This window comes from Octopus bimaculoides, chromosome 6 (genome assembly GCF_046866305.1).
Source record: "Octopus bimaculoides isolate indiv1 chromosome 6, ASM4686630v1, whole genome shotgun sequence".
Taxonomy (NCBI): Eukaryota; Metazoa; Mollusca; class Cephalopoda; order Octopoda; family Octopodidae; genus Octopus; species Octopus bimaculoides.
The window spans coordinates 99,563,638-99,584,791 of NC_142933.1; the positions used below are offsets into that span (position 1 = coordinate 99,563,638).

The 21,154-nt window shown below is 34.0% G+C and overlaps 1 protein-coding gene across 4 annotated transcripts in view; it reads left to right on the forward strand.

Moving 5' to 3' along the window:
- Positions 1-21,154, forward strand: part of LOC106875711 (alpha-actinin, sarcomeric) — a 147,923-nt gene that overhangs the window by 117,502 nt on the left and 9,267 nt on the right. For all 4 annotated transcript variants that reach the window (XM_089354357.1, XM_089354358.1, XM_014923958.3 and 1 more), the window contains exons 6-15: positions 3,593-3,674; positions 6,273-6,358; positions 7,804-7,896; positions 11,833-12,063; positions 14,404-14,480; positions 14,702-14,828; positions 15,464-15,555; positions 19,426-19,471; positions 20,275-20,337; positions 20,622-20,684. In XM_089354357.1, the coding sequence (XP_089210483.1) occupies positions 3,593-3,674; positions 6,273-6,358; positions 7,804-7,896; positions 11,833-12,063; positions 14,404-14,480; positions 14,702-14,828; positions 15,464-15,555; positions 19,426-19,471; positions 20,275-20,337; positions 20,622-20,684 (960 nt within the window). The remainder of the gene's footprint in view (positions 1-3,592; positions 3,675-6,272; positions 6,359-7,803; positions 7,897-11,832; positions 12,064-14,403; positions 14,481-14,701; positions 14,829-15,463; positions 15,556-19,425; positions 19,472-20,274; positions 20,338-20,621; positions 20,685-21,154) is intronic.

A 21,154-nucleotide genomic window follows, 5' to 3' on the forward strand; every position in this document is an offset into this window, starting at 1 on the left:
TGGAGCTATTGAAGCAGGTTTTCAACAGCTGGATGCACCTCCTGTCACCAACCCTCACCTGTATCCAAATAAAGTGATATTTCCCATTTGTCAGACAGGTTTTCCCAGAATGACATTAAGTCTCCTTGTCTTGACATCACATCAAGTGTCCCCATACACAAGCAGTATCATTCATTTCCAATGTTCTGTGAAAACATATCAGGCCATGGGGAAATATTACCATGCTTGGAAACAGGGGAAGGCTAGAGACAGGAAGGACATCTGACCATAGAAATTCTGCCCTCGATAAACACCATCCAGCCCATGCAAACATGGAAAAATGGATGTTAAAAACCGTCATTGTTGGGTTAATAGATCACTATGTTACAGATGGTTTTGATCAAAACTAATTAGGGATTGACAATAACGATAAGCTGATACCCTTATCAAAAGCAATACACAACTGATAATGAATATTCCCAGTAGAAGAAACTTACCCATGATGCAATACAAACTGATAGTCTAGTTATTTCATTGCCATAAAATTGGCTTTCATCTCTATACTGAATATTATTAGTTTTATTAGAAGTTATAGGAATTCAAATCAAAGGAACGATGCTTTCATTCATCCTTGTTGAGCAGAAAGATAGATCTCCTATCAACATAGAATGTTTGTTAGTGTATTTGCCAATGTGAAGAATATACATATATGTATGTGCATATATATATAATATATATATATGTATGTGTATATATATGTATGTATATGAATATATATATGTATGTATATATATATATATATATGTACATATATATGTATATATATATATATGTACATATATATGTATATATATATATATGTACATATATATGTATATATATATATATGTACATATATATATGTATATATATATATGTACATATATATGTACATATATATGTTTATATATATATATGTACATATATATGTACATATATATGTATATATATATATATGTACATATATATGTATATATATATATATGTACATATATATGTACATATATATGTATATATATATATATGTACATATATATGTATATATATATATATGTACATATATATGTATATATATATATATGTACATATATATGTATATATATATATATGTACATATATATGTATATGTATATATATATATATGTACATATATATGTATATATATATATATATATATGTACATATATATGTAAATATATATGTATATATATATATATATATGTACATATATATGTATATATATATATATGTATATGTATATATATATATATATGTATATGTATATATATATATATATGTACATATATATGTATATATATATATATGTATATGTATATATATATATGTATATGTACATATATATGTATGCATACATATATATGTATGCATATATATATATGTATGCATATATATATATGTATGCATATATATATATATGTATGCATATATATATATGTATGCATATATATATATGTATATATATATATATATACATTTTTTTTTCTTCAGTCTGTCACCAGAATACAAAGCCATATGTTGTGGGCTACACTGTCTATTATCGTCTATTATAGTGTTAAATCTCCATTATTATACACAATATTTAAATGTATTTTTACAGAAGAGAAAAAAAAAATTGTAAACCTCTTATCTGTTCATTGATTACATAATTAATGCTGTCCATTTTTAGTAAATGAGGTGCCTATTGTTATTATTCACAATATAGACTACTCTTTCTCTCTCTTTCTCTCTCTCTCTCTTTCTCTCTCTCTCTCTCTCTCTCTCTCTCACTTACTCCTTCTGTTTCTCTCTTTCTCTCTCTCTCTCTCTCTCTCTCGAAATTATTACTTGCAATTATATCTACTTAACAAGTGTCTTGCCCTTGCATTTGTAATGCTATTGAATTCCATGTTTCATTTTACACAAGAAAGAAAAAAAGTAAATAAATAAATAAGACTTGATATGGTAACTCATTTTGTAAAGCTGACTACTTCTAAAGAAACCTCCTTCAAAGTTGTTCTTTGATGAGGTGCTCATGTTGTTGTTTTATTTCATTTAAGACATCACTTGTTTTTTTCTGATGGATGCTGCTCTCTGACAAGCAACCATGTTTGGAAGAGATGAAAGTAAACTTTATGGCAATGAAATAACAGCGCCATCCTTTACCATCGCTGCTGCTATGACTGCAATAACGGTCAGAGAGATGATTCTGGTGAACATTAAATGTAGTAGTATCATTGTCTCTTTATAACGTAAAGCATTTATGAAAGAATCCAGATTTGTATCACTGTGTCATTGACATGGAAATTCTAAAGCAGCACATTTATAGTTACCATATCAAGTATCAACAACACCCTGTATCAGGATTTGTAATTTTATTTAATATTTTGTTTTGTTTTTTTTTTTTTTTTTTTTTTTTTTTTGCTATTTAAAAATAAATATATGCTGTATTTGACTAATAGTTGATATTTAGTAGTATATGATTAGTATTAGGAGTTTGTTTGAAACCTGCCTTTGTTTTGTTTTTTATTATTCTATTTGTAATGACATTAAGCTTTAGTAGTTATTGTTCCCAAGAAATGCACGTTTACTGCAACATAAATACTCCCTCCTAATGTAGCTGCTATTTGTTCTTTATGCAAACTACCTCAAAAAACTTGGAAATGATACCTTAGAAAATAAAACAAATATTAAACCACTGCATGGGTAGAAAATGTAGTAGTATTTTACGCTATCTCTTAAAATCTAACTACTTTTTTCTGTCAATTGGAAGTGGGGTGAGCACCAGTACTCTAGTTGTCGGTGCTATTAATATCTTATCTTTTTATACGAGAGTAAATCAGGTGTCATTCTTATATTAGTTTATCGATTAAATTCTAGAAATTGAGTATTAGATTTTAGGAATGGATGCATTAGCTGTATTTCAGTTTGGCAGATGGAGATCTGCTATATAACTTCATGCGTGACATTTTAATATCATCAAAAGCAAACTGTCGAATAAAACCATCATTAACTTTGAGATTTGAAAACTACAAGTTTGCTCTTTTCAATTTGAGTAACAAAAACAAACATAGTGGAAGTTTAAAGATATAAAAGAATATAAAAAAAAAAAAGCAGAAGTTATGTTCCTTTTCTAAAGATGTGAGTTGCTGGGGGAAAATTACAAAATATAAATGGCTGATGAAGCTAGGATTCATTTGTCATAATTGTTCATGCAACCTCTTCATTAAGTACAATTAATATCGTTACTTTAGGTGTTCAATTGTTTTGAAGGTCTCTTTTTTTTTCCTTCCTTGCCTAAACAATAACTCTATAATAAGGTTCATTATATTCCTGCAGTGGTTCTATCTTCATCAAAGTCACTTAGTTTGAATTTGTTTCTTTTGTTATAATTCCCTCATAAAATTTATTCCAAAAAAAAAAATTGCAAACTCATTAGCTTTACTGTTTTCTTTTTCAGTGTAAAATTCAGTTTTTGTGAAAATTACTGTCTTTCTGTTATCTATTTTCATTTTTGTATTTACTTTTTAGTTCTTTAACATTCTTCTGATATTTATTCTTTAATTTTTAAATCTAGGACAATCCACTGGAGAATTTGAACACAGCCTTCGATGTTGCTGAGAAATACTTGGATATCCCCAGGATGTTGGATGCTGAAGGTAATTTTTCAATATAGATAAAAGTACTTTATAAAAGTACAATTGCAAAGCACACACACACGTGTGTATATGTATATATATATATATATATATGGAGCACAGTGCAGTTTTCAGACCTCTTGGACCCTAGCAATCCTACCACCCCATGCCACTATTCATTGGGAGAAATTTCCCCTAGTCAGATTCAGCTTCTCACACCTAACCTACAATGTCATTCTAAAATTATACAACCGCACCATTGAAATTTCCAAGCTGTTAGATAATGCATGATTAATTCGACACAGAGTGAATAAATAAGCTTTACATTAGACAGTAATCGGAATGCCGAAGGGTTAAATATCACTGTACAGGAATATATTTTATTCAAACCTACTTCGTGTGACTCTGTTCAGATCACTGGTTCTCAGCCAAATTTTTGATAGGATCTTCATACCTTTTGAATGTATCGAAAGATGGTTAAAATATTTTATGTATTGTAGGAGTATAACCAATTTATTGTGTGTAAATTTTAACAACAAAATCTTATATGGACCCCAGTTGAGAAACCCTGGTTTAAATTATTTAGTATGTTTAGTATTCTTTTAGTGACAGTGTATGAGTTAGTGCAGTGGTCCACAAAGGTAGTACTGTGGGTCCGTGAACATGTTAAGCTGACAGAATTTTCAGTATCCTGGGATCAGGGGGAAAACTCATTTAAATAAAAGGGGTCCTTGGTAGTGAAAAGGTTGGGAACCATTGACCTATTGGTTAGGGTGCTGGGTTCACAATAATAATAATGTCATGAGTTTGATTCCTGGACTAAGCATTTCATTTCTTGCTACTTCAGTTGACTTGGCTGAAAATGAGCCCCAGCCTAGCTGCCACATTCTGTATGTTCCACTGGGTTCAGGGATGGAAGGGCAAAATGCATGTCTATACTTGCTTGCAATTATAGGGCCTGCTGGCAGAATCATTAGAACGCAAAGACGGATGAAATGCTGTTCAGTATTTTACCTGGCGTGCTGAGTTCAAATTTTGCCTTTCATCCTTTTTGGGTCACTAGTTGAGTTCTGGGTTCAATGTAATCAACTAATCCCCTCCCCCGAAATTGCTGACTTTCTGCCAAAATATGAGGCCACTATTATTAGAACTTCAAAGGTGGCAAGCTGACAGAAGTGTTAGCATGCTGGGCATAACGCTTAATGGTATTTTGTCCAGTAGAGGTCGACTCTGCCTTTCGTCTTTTCAGGGTTCAACACTGGGGTTGATGTAATCAACTTATCCCCTCCCTAGAAAATTGTTGGCTTTGTGCCAAAGTTTGAAATCAGTTACGCAGCTACCGAAAAACAATTAACAAAAGCATGGTACATGCTTCAAGATCATACTCACTTATGAATGACTACTAGGGTTTCTTTTTTGTTTAGTTTTTTTTTTTTATATTTGTTTATTCTATTTTAGATCTTATCTCCTATTCAAATATGTTGACACTTTATATATATATATATATATATATATATATATATTTCTAATAATTATTTTACTTTCTTTTGACATTTGAATCGGTAGGAAGTCTGTGCCACCTACTTCTATCAGCTCTACCAATCTTAAAACTCTACCCTCTTACTTATCAACTGATTATAACCATGTTTACATATTTCTGCTTCAAGTAATTCCAAAATCATGTTTGCTTTCCTTCATGCCAACTTAAGAAAAAGTCCTTCCCAGTTTCTAAAAGGAAGCCAAAATAGCTTTCCTGTTAGAAGTCTATTAGAAGTTCTTGAGTGCTTCTATTACATTAATTATATTCACTTGTGTATTTTCTCAAAATGCTGGGTGTTTCAGCTTTTAACAAATCTAGCTACTGCTCTCTTCAGAGTCTAATTCCATTACTATATACTAATGGTTCCCAAAGTGGACAGTACTGCCCCCTTGGGGGTGGTGGAAAGATCCAGTGGGGTGTTGAAGGAAAGTGGGATGATAATGGGGTGGCTAAAATGGGGTGAGAGGTATAAAAAAAAATATTATGTTAATTAGGTTTAAGTTTTATTTGTGAAATGCAGTTGTTTTGAATTTGCTGCAGAAAGTGGCCTATATTTGTGGTAGGGAGGGAGAGGTAGGGCACTAGGAATTTTGCCCATGGAGAGGATTTTGCTGCAGTAACTGTCATGAAAGAGAAATTCTTCTTATAAACAATGTGTATGGACATTCTTAAATTATACTATGTGTGCTGGGTGCATTTTATGCTACTGGCACTAGAAAGGTTGTACCATGAGAAGAGGACAAAAGGATTTTTTCTGTCTTGTATCACTTCTTGTTTATTGTTACATCCCTCCTTGTCAGTAATGTGTGATAATAAAGCTTTCCGAGATGTTTGTAGAACAGCAATAGAACAATAGTCCTTAACTATACACCAACTCTCTATAGTAACAGGGTATATATTAGAATTTTAACATCACTATAAACAAAATTATTGATTTAGTTTGTTTAAAATTAAAAAAAAAAAAAACCTTGATTTCTCATCTAACCTTACAATGTAATAATATTAATTGTGGATTTTCTGTTTTCTTTGTTCATTTAACCAGCCATTCATATTTTCTCTCTCTTTCCTCTGATTTACAGATATGGTCAACTCAGTGAAGCCAGATGAAAGATCTGTCATGGCTTATGTGTCCTCTTACTACCACGCTTTCTCTGGTGCCCAACAGGTACAATCACTTCTTTTCTATTGACTTTCCACTAGCCCTTCTCCTCTTAATTACTCAACCAGTTACGTGAGTTAACCCAATCAGCTTTATTCTCTTGTCTTCATAAAAGATCAGCTTAGTTTGAAGGCAGCCGTAACATATTGTTTTGTCAATAATCCAGCACAAGCTGCCTGTTTATTTTATAGCTGACAAACACTTAGCATCTGTACAATATTTCCAGCATTGATCTTGTAGCCCTGTTTGCAGTTATAAATCTACTGCTAGTTTTCTGATTCCCCACTCCCTTTTAATGTTATTTAAAAGGTTCTTATAGAAAAAAAATATTCATAAGACACAGCCCTTCTTTTTTCTGCTTTTGATAAAGTAACACAGTTTGTTTATTTTTATTTAGAGTATGAAAGAAAAGGCTGCAGCCTGTTGCACATTACATTATGACATACATGTCATTGATTGCAGTACAATTACTCATGTGCGCATGTGAGTGTATGTAGTAATATTAGAAGCTGTAGATTGTATATACGAGATAAATACTGATGGCTGTCCTACTACATTAGCTTTGACATTGTGTATACTTTTACCATGTGTTTTCTTCTCATGCCATCCTCTGTGGCCTTCCTAACACCACCCTTTCTGTTACAGCAATGTGATTTTCCTGTCAGTATAATGATAAGAAAACCTCTCAAAGTCACATAGAATACAAAAGTGTATTCATTAAAATTATTGCAACCATTTTAATTTTTTAATTGGTACCGTTAATTTCTGGTTTAAATTTTATTTGATTTCTTCGATGTGCAAAAATGTTATGATGTGCAAAATCTTTCCGGCTCAACTAAAATACATCAGGACATTGAATTCTTGAGTATATATATAACATTAAAATAATTTGGATATATATCTCATGGAGTTTTATTTTTGAATATTATTATCTTGAAAATGCTTTGCAATGAACACAACACTATAATTGGCCATTTATGAACAAGAGCCTGTAAATTGTGCACAGTTCAAATAAATGCTTTGAAATATTTTGGCACAGTTTTCCTTTCTGAACTGGTTGCGTATGGGTATGCACATACACAATGGACTCCCCTGTCATAAACAACAAAAGAGGGTTCTGCAACTTCTTGTTGGCCTACTCAGAGGATTTGTTTGTGCCCTACATAAGTCCATTCCTCCCCGCCATCAAACATCACATTGCCACACATCAGATGCCAAAGTAATCACTGAGCAACATGAAAGAAAGTACTTTGCTCAAGAACACAACACACTGCCTGATCCAGGAATCGAAACCCCACTCTTGCAACCTAACCACTGAGCTACACATATGCATGTTCAGACAGACAAATTAATGGTAACATAGCTGTAGAATCCTGATACTCTTTAGTACATTTCTTAAACATAATTATCATTACTTGCTTGTTTAATGCTCTGAATTTTTTTATATGTAGGCTGAAACTGCTGCCAACAGAATTTGCAAGGTACTGAAGATCAATCAAGAAAATGAGAGGCTTATGGAAGAATACGAGAAACTTGCCAGTGATGTAAGTCATAAAAGAAACAACTTCTTCTTTGTCTATGTGTCACAGGATAGTATCTGTCAAGTTGGATCTGGTGAAACATAACAAAAGGATAAACTCTTCTTGATGGTTCTTTTTTTTTTTTTGTTTAAAACATTTGTGCACACTGACATGTTGAAAGCCCTTTGCTGTAGAGACTGTCTTGAAGGAGAAATTCTCCTTACAGACAATGTGTGTAAAAAACACACTACTGGGCTATAAATGAGGTCATTGAACCACAGGACATGTTTTTCTGCATTATCTTTATCAGTTATGGATACCAGATCTTGACAACTGATGCTGGTGTGTTTACATCCCCGTAACTTTGCGGTTTGGCAAAAGAGGCTGATTGAATAAGTACTAGGCTTACAACAAATAAATTTTGAGGTTGATTTGCTTGACTAAAGCCGGTGCTCCTGCATGGCCACAGTCAAATGACTGAAACAAGTAAAAGAATATATATATATATATATATATATATATATATATATATTTTTTTTTTTCTTTATTTAAATAGTTTTTTTTTTTGTATATTACTGCTTTAATAATCTAAAATTGAATAATAAATACTTGTTCATTTTTACTAACTTATTGCATCAGTTTTCTTTCCATTCTGTCATGAGTTGATTGGGTGTTTTATTGTCAGGTTAATAGGTTAAGTGCATAAATTGATAGAGCAAGGGCTTTATAGTTGATTACTTTCCTATATATATCAGTCAACCATGAAGTAGCATATGCTATTCTGTAAGCTAGATCTGTCAACCAACTTAACTTTCTCTTTTCACAAAGAGCTATTTCGTGGCCTCTGGATCATTAGCATTGTGCTTAGTATCTTAACCATACACTGTTACAAGTGAAAGTATAAAATATTATTGTAATTTATTACTAGTAATCATAGTAGTAGTAGTAGTAGTAGCGCATTGGATTGGTTATGGTTGTAGCAGTGAAACAAATTCTGCTGCATTGACTAATGAGAATGCTTGCTCTGGAACATACCTTTTAAACTGGGAAACAGCTTCAAGCAACTTTCAGAATGAACATATGTCATATTTTAGTGTCAGCCAAACTATTTGTGAAATGAAAATCAAGATCATTATCTCTAGTTGCTATTGTTGCTATGCCTACAACTATTTACTATTTAATGATTGTGAGACATTAAAGGGAATTGGTGAACTCTTTCCCAAACTAAAAACAAGTAAGCCATTGAGTTGTTCGTCAAGTTTTCTGTCTGCTCTACTGCTCTACTTAATGTGACACATTAGAGATAATAATCAGAAGAGATGCCAGTTTGCCACAGAATAAAGAAGTTGGTCATAAACAACTTCATGAATTCTTATTCTGGAAGATCATCATAAATTTTTATACCTCTGCCTCACTCGTTCCTACCCATCTTGAAGATCCACTCTGATACCTCGTTGCCTTTTTTTTCCCCCCTCACATTCCAGCTCCACTCTCCTGACCCTTTCTTCTAACATGTGAGCCATCAAGGAACCTGTTGTACTCCAGCCCTTTTCTCTCATATTTTACTCTTTTCTACTTATTCTCCTGGCATAAAGTTGCCTCTTCCCCCATTGCTCTCCTCTTAAGAGTTCACAGTCTTGCAAACTGCACGGTGGCTTGAAACTGGCACCTAGTAAAGTGGTTATCATTTTTGAAGGGCACCCATCTGTAAAAACTATGCCAAAACAGACACCAGAGCACACTGTCCTTGGGCCCATCAAATCCTGTCTAACCATCCAACCCATGTCAATATGGAATATGGACATTAAAACATGATGATGGTGTACGAGATTGTTTAATGTCCTTATCTTTCTCAAAGGGATGAGAAACAAAGCTGAAATGAGGTGGGTGCCATGCAGAGCAGGGTTGTGTGCTTAATAAGCTGACTTTTGCAACCATTTGGTTTGATTTTTGACAGTTGTTGGCCCATTGGAAACCTGTAATCAGCCACAGTAACACTTGTCGCTCACCAAAGTCAAAATGGAATATAAAATAAACAGGAATTGAAACTAGGTCACTGGCTAGTCAACTCCATACTTCCTCTTGCACTCGACATCAATAACTTTATACTTTAAACAGAAATTTGTGAGTGCATATATATGTATAAATGTGCTTGAACATATCATTTTTTAAGTTTTTTTTTTCTTTTCCTGTAGATATTCATGGTTTTTAATTTTAGAAATGAAGAAAATAACTTTTAAAATCATCTGCACAAATAACAAGTTAGAGAGACCTGCTTAAAACTAATTATTAATCAGTAGAAATGAGAGTAACACCTGTAGTTCACATTTAAATCTCTCTCTCCCCTCCCTCCCTTCCTCTGCAGAATCTCAAAACACGTTTTGAATAAATGTGTTTTAAACCAAATAAAATCATGTAGCTCTCCTTCTCTGCATAGAATATTCTAGTAAAAAAATATAAAATTCTAAATATATATTGTCTGGAGAAACTCTGTAAACAATGGGTTTTACACAAGTAATAAGAGTAACTCTATATCTAAAAATAACAACTTTACTATTATTATATCCTAATAAAACATTTTCATCTCGCCTTTTCCATTTGTGGTGCAACCAATTTCTTTTCCTAGCGTAAACAAGTTTTGCAAAAATCAACTTTTCTATATAAGCAGCCACGTTTACATAAGCCTAGCTAATGTCAAATCACTCCCAAAGGCAAATTCATTCATGTAGCCAGTTTTGATATCATTCAGTTTAAAAGAAGATGGAGGTGGTGGGGTGGTGGTGGTGGTGGTGGTGGAGAATAAGATACTAGTCAATCAGCAGTTAATTCTCTATGGCAGCAGTTTTTCAACCATAGAGGGAGCCACTCAGTTCCTATGGTTGTAGAATTGGCAGGATTACAATATGGCTCTTTATAAACTTATAACAATGAAAAAAATATAAAATAACCTCTTAAAATAAGATTTTAGACCAGTGATTCTTAACCTTTTTAATATTCATGCTAAATCCAAAACCTGGATTTTTTTAGGGGCCACACCAAAAAAAGTTAAACACAAGTCAATTTAAGAAAAATTTACTATATTTGTAGAGGGTAGACTGTCGAGGGTTGCATGCAGCCCTGGGAGCCATGGTTGAGAACTGCTGATTTAGAAACTTCGAGAGAATGTGAAATAATTTGTTTTTGGCATTGAACTCAAAGTAGATAGAACTATAAACAATAATTGGTAATTATTGGATATAAAAAGATGTCAAAAGCATTTTTAACCCCATATTTACACACTATTACTTATAGCTTTATTTACTTTAAGTTTCCTCGTTGAAAATGGATTTTCAACCTTTTAACAGTTCTGTCATAAAATTGACTGTAAATATAAGCTATTGCTAATGCCAGCATTAAAAAAAAAGATGTAAAATGGTTTTAGAATTTTGAGCTAGATGTGGGCAGTATCAACAGTTGCTTTAAGTATGGCATCATATGATGGCATTTATTCATAGGAAATTAGATACTACCTGACAAATTACTCTGTCACTTTTTCTAGCCATTCAAGTGGTTGTGGCTTGTACAGATGGATAAGTTTCATGAGTTTAACCCTTCAGCATTTTCGTATCCGACCCAAATAGTTCTACCTGTTGTGTGTTCAAACTGGCCAGATCTTGCCTCTCACACCAACCATACAATGTCATTCTAAAAATAAACAATCACATCATGAAAATCTTGAAGCTGTATTGCCTTTGACCGAGTAATCTAAATGCTAAAGGGTTAATTGTTCTTTCCTTTAGTTGTAGTTAAGGCTTTCAATATCTGTCTCTATCCAGATAGATTACCTGCCAATTAGCAAAAAAAAATTTTTTTAAGTAGTGGGGAAGGGGATAATGCAATCGACCTTCACTAAATTTAGTACAGTTTACCTTTTTTAAAAAAATTTTCAAACGATTGACCTTTCTCGTTCTATCTTTTCAGCTCCTTGCCTGGATCCGTAAAACTACTCCCTGGCTAGAAAATAGACACACAGATAACACTCTCCCTGGAACGCAGAAGAAGCTTGAAGAATTCCGAGATTATCGCCGTAAACATAAACCACCAAAGCTGGAAGATAAAGCCCGACTGGAAAACAGTTTTAACACCTTGCAGACACGCCTCCGACTCAGCAATCGTCCAGCCTATCTGCCTACTGAAGGCAAGACTGTTGGGGTAAGAATATCTCGTTAATATTTCCACTTTATTCTTTCACATTATTTTCTTCTTTCAAACTGCTTTGCAAGTATTTTATTATTCGTGTGTCTTTACGTTCTGAGTTCAAATTCCGCCAAGGTCGACTTTGCCTTTCATCCTTTCGGGGTCGATAAATTAAGTACCAGTTGCATACTGGGTTGATCTAATCGACTGCCCCTCCTCCCCAAGACTTTTGGGCCTTGTGCCAAGAGTAGAAAAGATTATTATTATTATTATTATTATTATTATTATTATTATTATTATCGTGGCCATTGCCAGTACCACCTGACTGGCCCTTGTGCCGGTGGCACATAAAAGCACTTACTACACTCTCGGATTGGTTGGCGTTAGGAAGGGCATCCAGCTGTAGAAACTCTGCCAAATCAGATTGGAGCCTGGTGCAGCCTTCTGGTTCACCAGTCCTCAGTCAAATTGTCCAACCCATGCTAGCATGGAAGACAGACGTTAAACGATGATGATGATTATTATTATTATTATTATTATTATTATTATTATTAATAATAATTATAAGATGGTAAGCTGGCAGAATTGTTAGCATGTCTGGTGAAGTGCTTAGTAGTTGTTCCATCTGCCACTACACTCTGAGTTCAAATTTCACCAGGGTCAACTTAACCTTTCATCCTTCCGGGCTTCAATAAAGTAAGTACCAGTTTACTGCTAGGGTCAATGTAATCGACTTAACCCCTCCTGCCAAATTTCAGGCCTTGTGCCTATAGGAGAAAGGATTATTATTATTAAGGACTGAGCTGGCTGAAGTGTTAGCACTCTGGACAAAGTGCTTAGCAGTATTTCGCCTGTCGCTTTGCCAAGGTCACCTTTGCCTTTCATCCTTTCGGGGTCGATAAATTAATTACCAGTGTAGGTCTGAGGTCGATGTAATCAACTAGTTCTCTCCTCCCAAATTTCAGGTGTTGCACCTTTAGTAGAAAGGATTATTTTTGTTATTATAAGTTGGCGAGATGGCAGAATCGTTAGCACTTCCTTCTTGACTATTCATGGGTCAGAGGGTTACGCAACATCAGTTACAGAGCACATGTGGTGCACCTTGTCCACCACCACTAGGTCTGGTTACTAATACTCTAGCATGTGCTCTGCTTGGATTGGGAAATCCCACAGGATTTTGCGGGTCTCCAACTCAGCCACTCTGTGTGGTTTGTGCTCACACCACACCTTGTACCTCTCTGTGGACCTCGCTTTGCACATAGTTTCCAATGTACCACTTTTGCTACCTCATCGTGTCACCACAACTTATAATGGTTTTGAGCAAGTCTGGGGCATTTGTTCACATTACAGGCAATGGTTTCGTCCACTCTATTACAAATGCAGCCCTGTGGAGACACTTGCTCTTTCTTAGAGTTGACCTTACATCATCATCATTATCATCATTACTGTATTAACCACCATTTCTCACATGTATAAAATTACAAATCCAAATTCAATAAACCATTTCATCAGAATTGTTCAATCTAAACTTCTATCCAATATAGATTTTATTGTTATAAAGAAAAGAGTTGAGTGTTGAGACTGACAATTCATGTTACTTCATTCAACAGCCTACAACCTCATTTCCTCAATTAAGTGACCTCCTTCAAAAACATTCTGTAAAATGCATGCATTTAGTAAGTTCCTACAGTGTCTCATATTCTTGGTTGAAGCTGCATCGATATAACAGAATGTTTTATCAGCCTCTCAGTCGTTTTAGAAATGCTTAAAGTCTGCTTTTTACATTCTGAATAACAATGGAATATCATCAGTAAAATGTCCACATTGCTTCTGACCCTTACAAACCAAAGAGTAAATAGCTTAAAGGAATCTTAACTATTATGAAAGGTTCCTTGCCAAGAATTGCTATGTACTGCATGAAGGATGAAATGGTGCAGATTATTCTTAATGACCTCTGTTTACACGATTCCCTTAATACCAACAGAGAGCAATGTTGAATTTAAGAAATTGCAATTTGCAGTCAGCCAAATTTTTATAATAGCCATTAGCACATCTCAAGGTTATTTGTTGATTTGCCAATATTGAACCCGCAAATAGAAATTAAAACTGGCAACACCTTTGTATGAACAGAATTTTGAAGTAACATAAACATTTTGGTAATGACTGCTAAAAACCATTGTCATTAAATATTTTATGTTGAATTCATTTTCAGTGTTTTCTATTTCCTTGTACTTTGTTCTTATTAAGTGTATTGATATGAATTTAGCAAAGGTAAAGTTTTTACCCCATTAAAAATATAACTAATGAATTATAAATCTATTATTAGCTCTTTGTTTTCTGTTATTTTTATATTAGGATATTGTCTTTGCATGGAAAGGTCTTGAGTCTGCAGAAAAAGGTTTCGAAGAATGGCTATTGTCTGAGCTGCAGAGGTAATGTTTATTTCCTTGTTATTTAATAAAGTTTTTGCTAAGCTCCACATTGTGGAACGAAGTTCTCAACAAGACTAGCATTTGGTTAATGTCAATTCAGTTAATGTATTAATGCTCTTGAAAAAGACACGAATGTCTCATCTTATCATTTCCATCCCCGAAATATTTATCAAGTTTTGTGCATACATAAAAATCTCAAAAAATGCTGCTTTGTTTTTCAGGTTGGAGAGACTGGACCATTTGGCCCAGAAATTCCGCCACAAGTGTAACATTCACGAAGAATGGGCTACAGGCAAGGACATCATGCTAGATGCACCTTTGCAGAAATGCAGTCTGCAAGAAATGAAGGTACTTTTTTTTTTCCCCACTACACCATCACATTTCCTCCTATATGTTCCTGATGAACATGTAAACATTAGTAACTTTTTAACTTCTATACAAGTCATTAAATTTAATAGTGAATTTAAATTGTATATATATTTGGACCTTTAGAATAATAATACTTCAGTTAACCTGATTGCAACTCTTCTTTGACTGAGATTTTTTTTCCATGGTTCCTTTTATGGAATGAGAATTCAAATGTCAAAATACTTGCTCCTGAAACATACTGAAGTCAGAAGTTTCGTCATTAGTATTAGAAGTTTCATTATGGTGATAGTATATAATGCCGACAAAACAGATGTAAAATAATGTGAGGAATTTAAAAATTTATGCAGATACATTGGATAATTAATAATTCCAATGAAAACAATATCTTGGATTGAAACAATTTTAATTGGTAGTTCTTTTTCTATGTCTGCCTTTAAGTTTCTTTGAATTCTCCCAACCTTTGATATACATAAACTGCTCATATTTTCTTTGTTTATTTAGCTCTTTCACCCATCTCTCTGTCATGAGATACACATCTCTTAAAGAACTCTTTGCCGCTATCACATCCATTGTATGTATTTTTCTATAATACTTTACTTTTCTTACGTCATTAGGCTTTGAAAAAGAAGCACGAAGCATTTGAGAGTGACCTTGCTGCACATCAGGACAGAGTGGAACAGATTGCTGCCATTGCACAAGAACTGAAGTAGGTTCTGATTACTTTTATTTGATGCTATTTCTGTGAGCTTACCCTAATTTACATATAGTACCAAACGGAAGGTTTTTCCAGGCAGTGTTTTATGGTTGGCTGCCGGAATGTACTGGACCTACTTTAAACTAGATTCTATACACACAGTGTAGATTAATAAAATGCTATTTGGTTTTATGCCAGGAAGAGAATGTAAGACAATTATAAGAGGAATATTTCGTTTGTTGGGTTTATTGGTGTGAGGGGAAGCTTTTGACGGGGTTCCACATGAAGAAATGATATGAGCATTGGGAGAGTTAGAAATGGAGAATTAGTTGTTTAAAGTAGCAATGACAAATGTATGAGAGAACACACAGTTATATGAATGAAGGACAGGAACAGTGATGAGTTTGAAGTGAAGGCTGGAGGACTCAAAGTGTTACTAATCTTATTGTTACTTGTAGTTGTGATAGAGGTACAGATGAGGAGTATAAAGGAAGATTTATGATGGATGATCTGGTGTTAATAGTCGAGAGTTTAAGTGTATTGAAGAAGGTGAATGAGAGGAAAGGATGTATGTGTCTTACAATTGCTGCTTGCTTATGAATGTCACAACATTCACACAGTGTTCCTGTTGGCCTTTGTTTCATACCTGCAAAGCCATGTGGAAAGGGAAATCTGTTCTTGAAAATCAGGTAGACTTTAGCATCAAGAAAGACATCCAGCTATAAAATAATTGCTGCAATAACATGTTTGTCTAACACATGCTAGCTTGGTAAAATGGACATAAGACAAGCAAATGGTTGTATGTGTGGAGGCAAAAGGTCTGAAAGGAAGTACTGAAAAGCAAAGAAAAAAGGTGATGGCTAATACAAAAATGTATGGTGAGATGGATGGCACAGGGGAGTTAGAGCGAACTTTTTTTACATGGACATGTACACTGGGTGGCTTCATTGAAAAGCGTAATAATATGAGAAGGTTATTAACTAATGGGGTCTAGGTTTGGCCTAGATTTTTTTCAATTAAATCTGTGTGGAGCCGGTTTCTTTAATAATGGTGGGATGCAACAAAAGACTTCATTAAGTAATCCTCTGCTGAAACTGTTGGCTTTCAACAATATAATACATCTCTATAATGTCGTGGTGTTACTTTAAACACTAATAACTGTAGCAACCACTTTATATTAGTCAGTAAGATTATTAAGTACTTGGGTGTCAAATTCTGCTTACACACACACACATGCAGAGGTGTAATGTAAGAAGTAGATTGTGTATTGGAAACTGATATTTTGGAAAAGTGAGTTCAGTCTTTCGTTGCATTACTACACAAAACAAAGTCTACTTCTTTTTTTTTTTTTTTTTTTCCTTACAACTTCTGTTACTTCTCTTAGGCACTTTTTTGTTGTTTTGTCTGGAACCCTATCAAACTAATATCTTAATTATTAGCACATGTTACTTTAATGAAGCTTAATGCACAGCTAATTTCGGGATATCTGTCATTCGACTTGTATAAAACACTGAGCTTTAAATAATAGTAGATTTAACTTGTAATTTTTAGTGTTTCATCAGGAGACACATAATATAAATACTAAGGACTACTACAAGTTAACTTAAATACCTGCACCAAGAGAAACCTCTCCCAGTTATTGAAATAGATAGAAGCCTCTCCCAGTTATTGAAATAGATAGAAGCCTCTCCCAACTATTGTCATATTTAAAACTCTTCATGATAATGAACACAATACAGGAGACCAGCTATTTGATTTCTTGAGTCAGGTGATCAGTTTCCTTTCAGTTGTTCTTTTTTTACAAATTTCATATCAGCTTCTTTATAAGACAACCACCACTACTACTACTACTACTACTACTACTACTACTATGATAATAGTCTGTTAGTGTTGGTTTGATTTTTAAATTACTATTGACGCTTCAAATTACTTGGTATACATTTTATCAAGCAAGCACGCAGTTTTCATTTCTTGTCCCTTAAACAATTGGTAGTAGGAGTGGGAGTTTCATTGAAGTGTCCATATTTTGTACCTAGGTCGAGTTAACCTGAACATTCCCATTTATAAGAATATCTTGGCTGCTAGGTTAACACTCCATTTACTGGGCATTACATACAACATTTCAATTACAGTAGCATATACAAAAGCATGATAACAAAGTAGTTAGAATGCAGGAATTCAAACAGTTATCATAATTATTCTGAATGCAGCACTCAGTACTCAGCTATGGTAGTATTCTCTAAGAATCTCTTTATTAAGTGTGCCTTACATCAGAATTATATGTTTAAGCACTAACATGTTCTATGTAACCTAAATGGTAAATGTAGATAATTCACTTAGGAATATTTAACTGTTTTTTTGTTTCTGTAATAAACAAAACACTGGTCATTTATCTTTCTATCATCATCATCATCATCATCATCGTTTAACGTCCGCTTTCCATGCTAGCATGGGTTGGACGAGATACAAGGAATGGTTAAATTTAAAGCTCCAAACCAAAGTTCTAAATAATTGCCATTATTACATAGGAAGGAATGAAAGAGTACTGGACTGTCTTGTACTGTTTAATTTCACATTGGCACTGATTTAGTAAACTATATTAATCCTTTAAAATGTTTGGCTTTGTGCCAATGTTAGAACCTTGCAAAGTTGTTCTGAGTTCACATATATATATATTATAAGTTAAGCGGTACAGGTCGTCATCGACTTACGACGATTGGCGCACCAGCTCCCAGCAGCAATAATAGTCCAGCTGAAATCTAATGGGTTTAATTTCTTAGAAATTAACCCATCTACGGATGATATCAGCTAACAAATATTTCCCCTAGGTTTGGTTATCAATCGCCACTGTTGGATGACTATCCTGTTATGGAGACATTGAAGTAACCTCATATTTGTTTATAAGATGACTGCTTGAGACTCTGAAATTTTTGACTAACACCAGTATATTAGTATAATACAGAATGCTGTGTGTGGCTTTTACCTGAGAATGTACTTTAAAAATGTAAAAATATAAAACAAAGCTATGTAGACCTATAGGCTGACTTACGACCAGTCAGTCAGAACCAATTGTGGTTGTAAGTCGTTGATGATTTGTATTTAAGAGAGAAGTGGAGAGAGAGAGAATGAGTAAAATGTCTGTATGATGTATATTGTGTACAGAACCTTGGCCTACTTTATCTAGCATCCTCTTTTCTCAGATGGTAGCGTGTAAATTGATGATGATTTGGGTACTATTTCTGGCAGGTCGAGAATAACATTTGTGATGTTTCTGCTCACTCAAACAACTACAAACTATTAGAAACTTTGAGCACAAACTAACACACACACAGACATACATGTGCTCACAGCTGTTTCCCATCTAATAACTTCCTGTGTATGTGTGTTGGCATGATTCAATGTACGTGTGTATGTGTCTGTTTTGACCAAAGTATACACACACACACACACACCATGTGTGTGTGCTCTCTCTCTTTTTCTGTATATTTTGTTGTTTTTCTATCAATTATTAGTGTAAGATAGAGTGATTGGCAAAAACACAAAATTGCTTTTTACTATGAATTTTCACTATAAAAATTTTTTACTTTAGTACATTGTCCTTGTGTGTGTGTGTAAGCATCTGTATGTGTTTGTGTGTATGTGTAGCATGCACACAAACATATCTGAAAGGTTAGTAACAGCACTCATTATGGTAAGAAACACGATTCACTGAGATGTGATGTTACTGGGTTGCTATTTTAAGGTGAGAATGACATCACTTCACTTGTGCCATACACTAAAAAAACTGGAAGGAAGTCCAAACAGTAACTGAGTTTCTTTATGTACTTGTTGATAACATAGATTTCTTTCACTTTTCCTAAATATTGTTTTATATTATTTCAGTGCCTTGAACTATCACGATGTGGTCACAGTTAACACCAGATGCCAGGTATGCATTATTTCTTACTTTCCATTTCTTAATATTTACATCTAAGTAATTGGGTTTAGTTGGGTCATTTGTTTGAAAGCATTGAGAGAACCATTCCAGGATTGCATCTAGTGAGTCCTAGTAATGTAATATAAGGATTCAACTGTGTTCCACATGACCAGTGTCCAGCCAGCTATGATCTTTCTTTCTTGGCCTGACTACTGACCGTCAACATGTCTTGTGTCCATCTCCCATGTTCCTGCCTTTAGGCTTTCACTTCATACACGCCAGTTCAATTTAAATCATTCTCAGTCGAAAGACGCCTGTTGTTATTTCTTGTTGTTTGTATTCATAATTCTGTACCATGTTTTCTGTTTTTGTTTGTTTGTTTGTTTTTGTCTTTGTTGCCGTACACATTCACTAGCTTTCTTACAAAGGAGTCTAATGCTCTTAGCTTAGACTTTTTGGGGGACAACCATTTGCATGACACCAGTATCTGTCATGACTGCAATTTTGCTCAGTTTGATGGGTCTTCTTCTCAAGCATGACATAATGTCAAAGGTCTTGGTCATTGTCTCTGCTCTGGTCATTGCCCAATATACATTTATATTATATGATATACATGTGACAATTTCACAGGAGAGTATCTGCCAAAGAATCCCAATTGTTTTGTGGGCATAATGAATCATTAAAATTAGACACCTAAATAAATTTTTAAATGTTTACTGGATCCCTATTCAAATTTATTGTGCCTTATGTTTGGCTGATGCAACCTTATATTCCCATTCACAATTCCAGTATTTATTTACTTCTTCCTTTTCCAGCAAATCTGTGATAACTGGGATGTCCTAGGAACATTAACCCAAAAGAGAAGACAAGAACTTGAAGTAAATATTTCATCATTTTTATTACCAACTTTTATTTTCAAATTCTGCTTTTTTTTTTCTTTTTTTTTTTTTTTTTTGTGGTGGCGGTTATCATTTTTGAAAGAATCACCGATAATATTAAATCTTTAAAGAAAATGTTATTCAGTTTATGTTAAAAATATTTTCCTAACATGCTGTCAGCCTCTGGGTGATACAAGTAAAAGTAAAGTTGTAAATATTTGACACTTATTGAAATTTTTCTGTGACTTTACTGTTGTTTTAACTCAGAATATTTTGTGTTGCAGCAAGCTGAGAGAGTATTGGAGAGAATTGATCAACTTCACCTTGAATTTGCTAAGAGAGCTGCTGTGAGTATTATTTTCTACTTTGTTGTATTAAAGTAAAAGGAACATTATCTGTTTCCAAACGAATTCACAATAAATCAGTAATGTTTTAATCATGTGACTGACCAAACTGTCAGATGTTCTTACACATCACTGGTCAACACATCACTGGTCACTTTGCATTGTTTTAGCCCTAAAATGATGTCATCCCACTGGCTGGGCAAACAAGCCAACATTCCCCACCGATCAGGAAGGGGACTGGGGCAAAGTGAAATGAAGTGTTTTGCTTAAGAACACAATGTGCTGCCCAGTCTGGGAATTGAACCCATGATCTAGTGATTGTGAATGCAACAACCTAACCACTTGGCCACATGCCTTCGCAATAGTTTGATACACATAAGAAATATTTCTCTCCATCAGTTTTTTTTCCTCTAATTTCTAATGATGATGATGATCATCATCATCATCATCGTTTAACGTCCGCCTTCCATGCT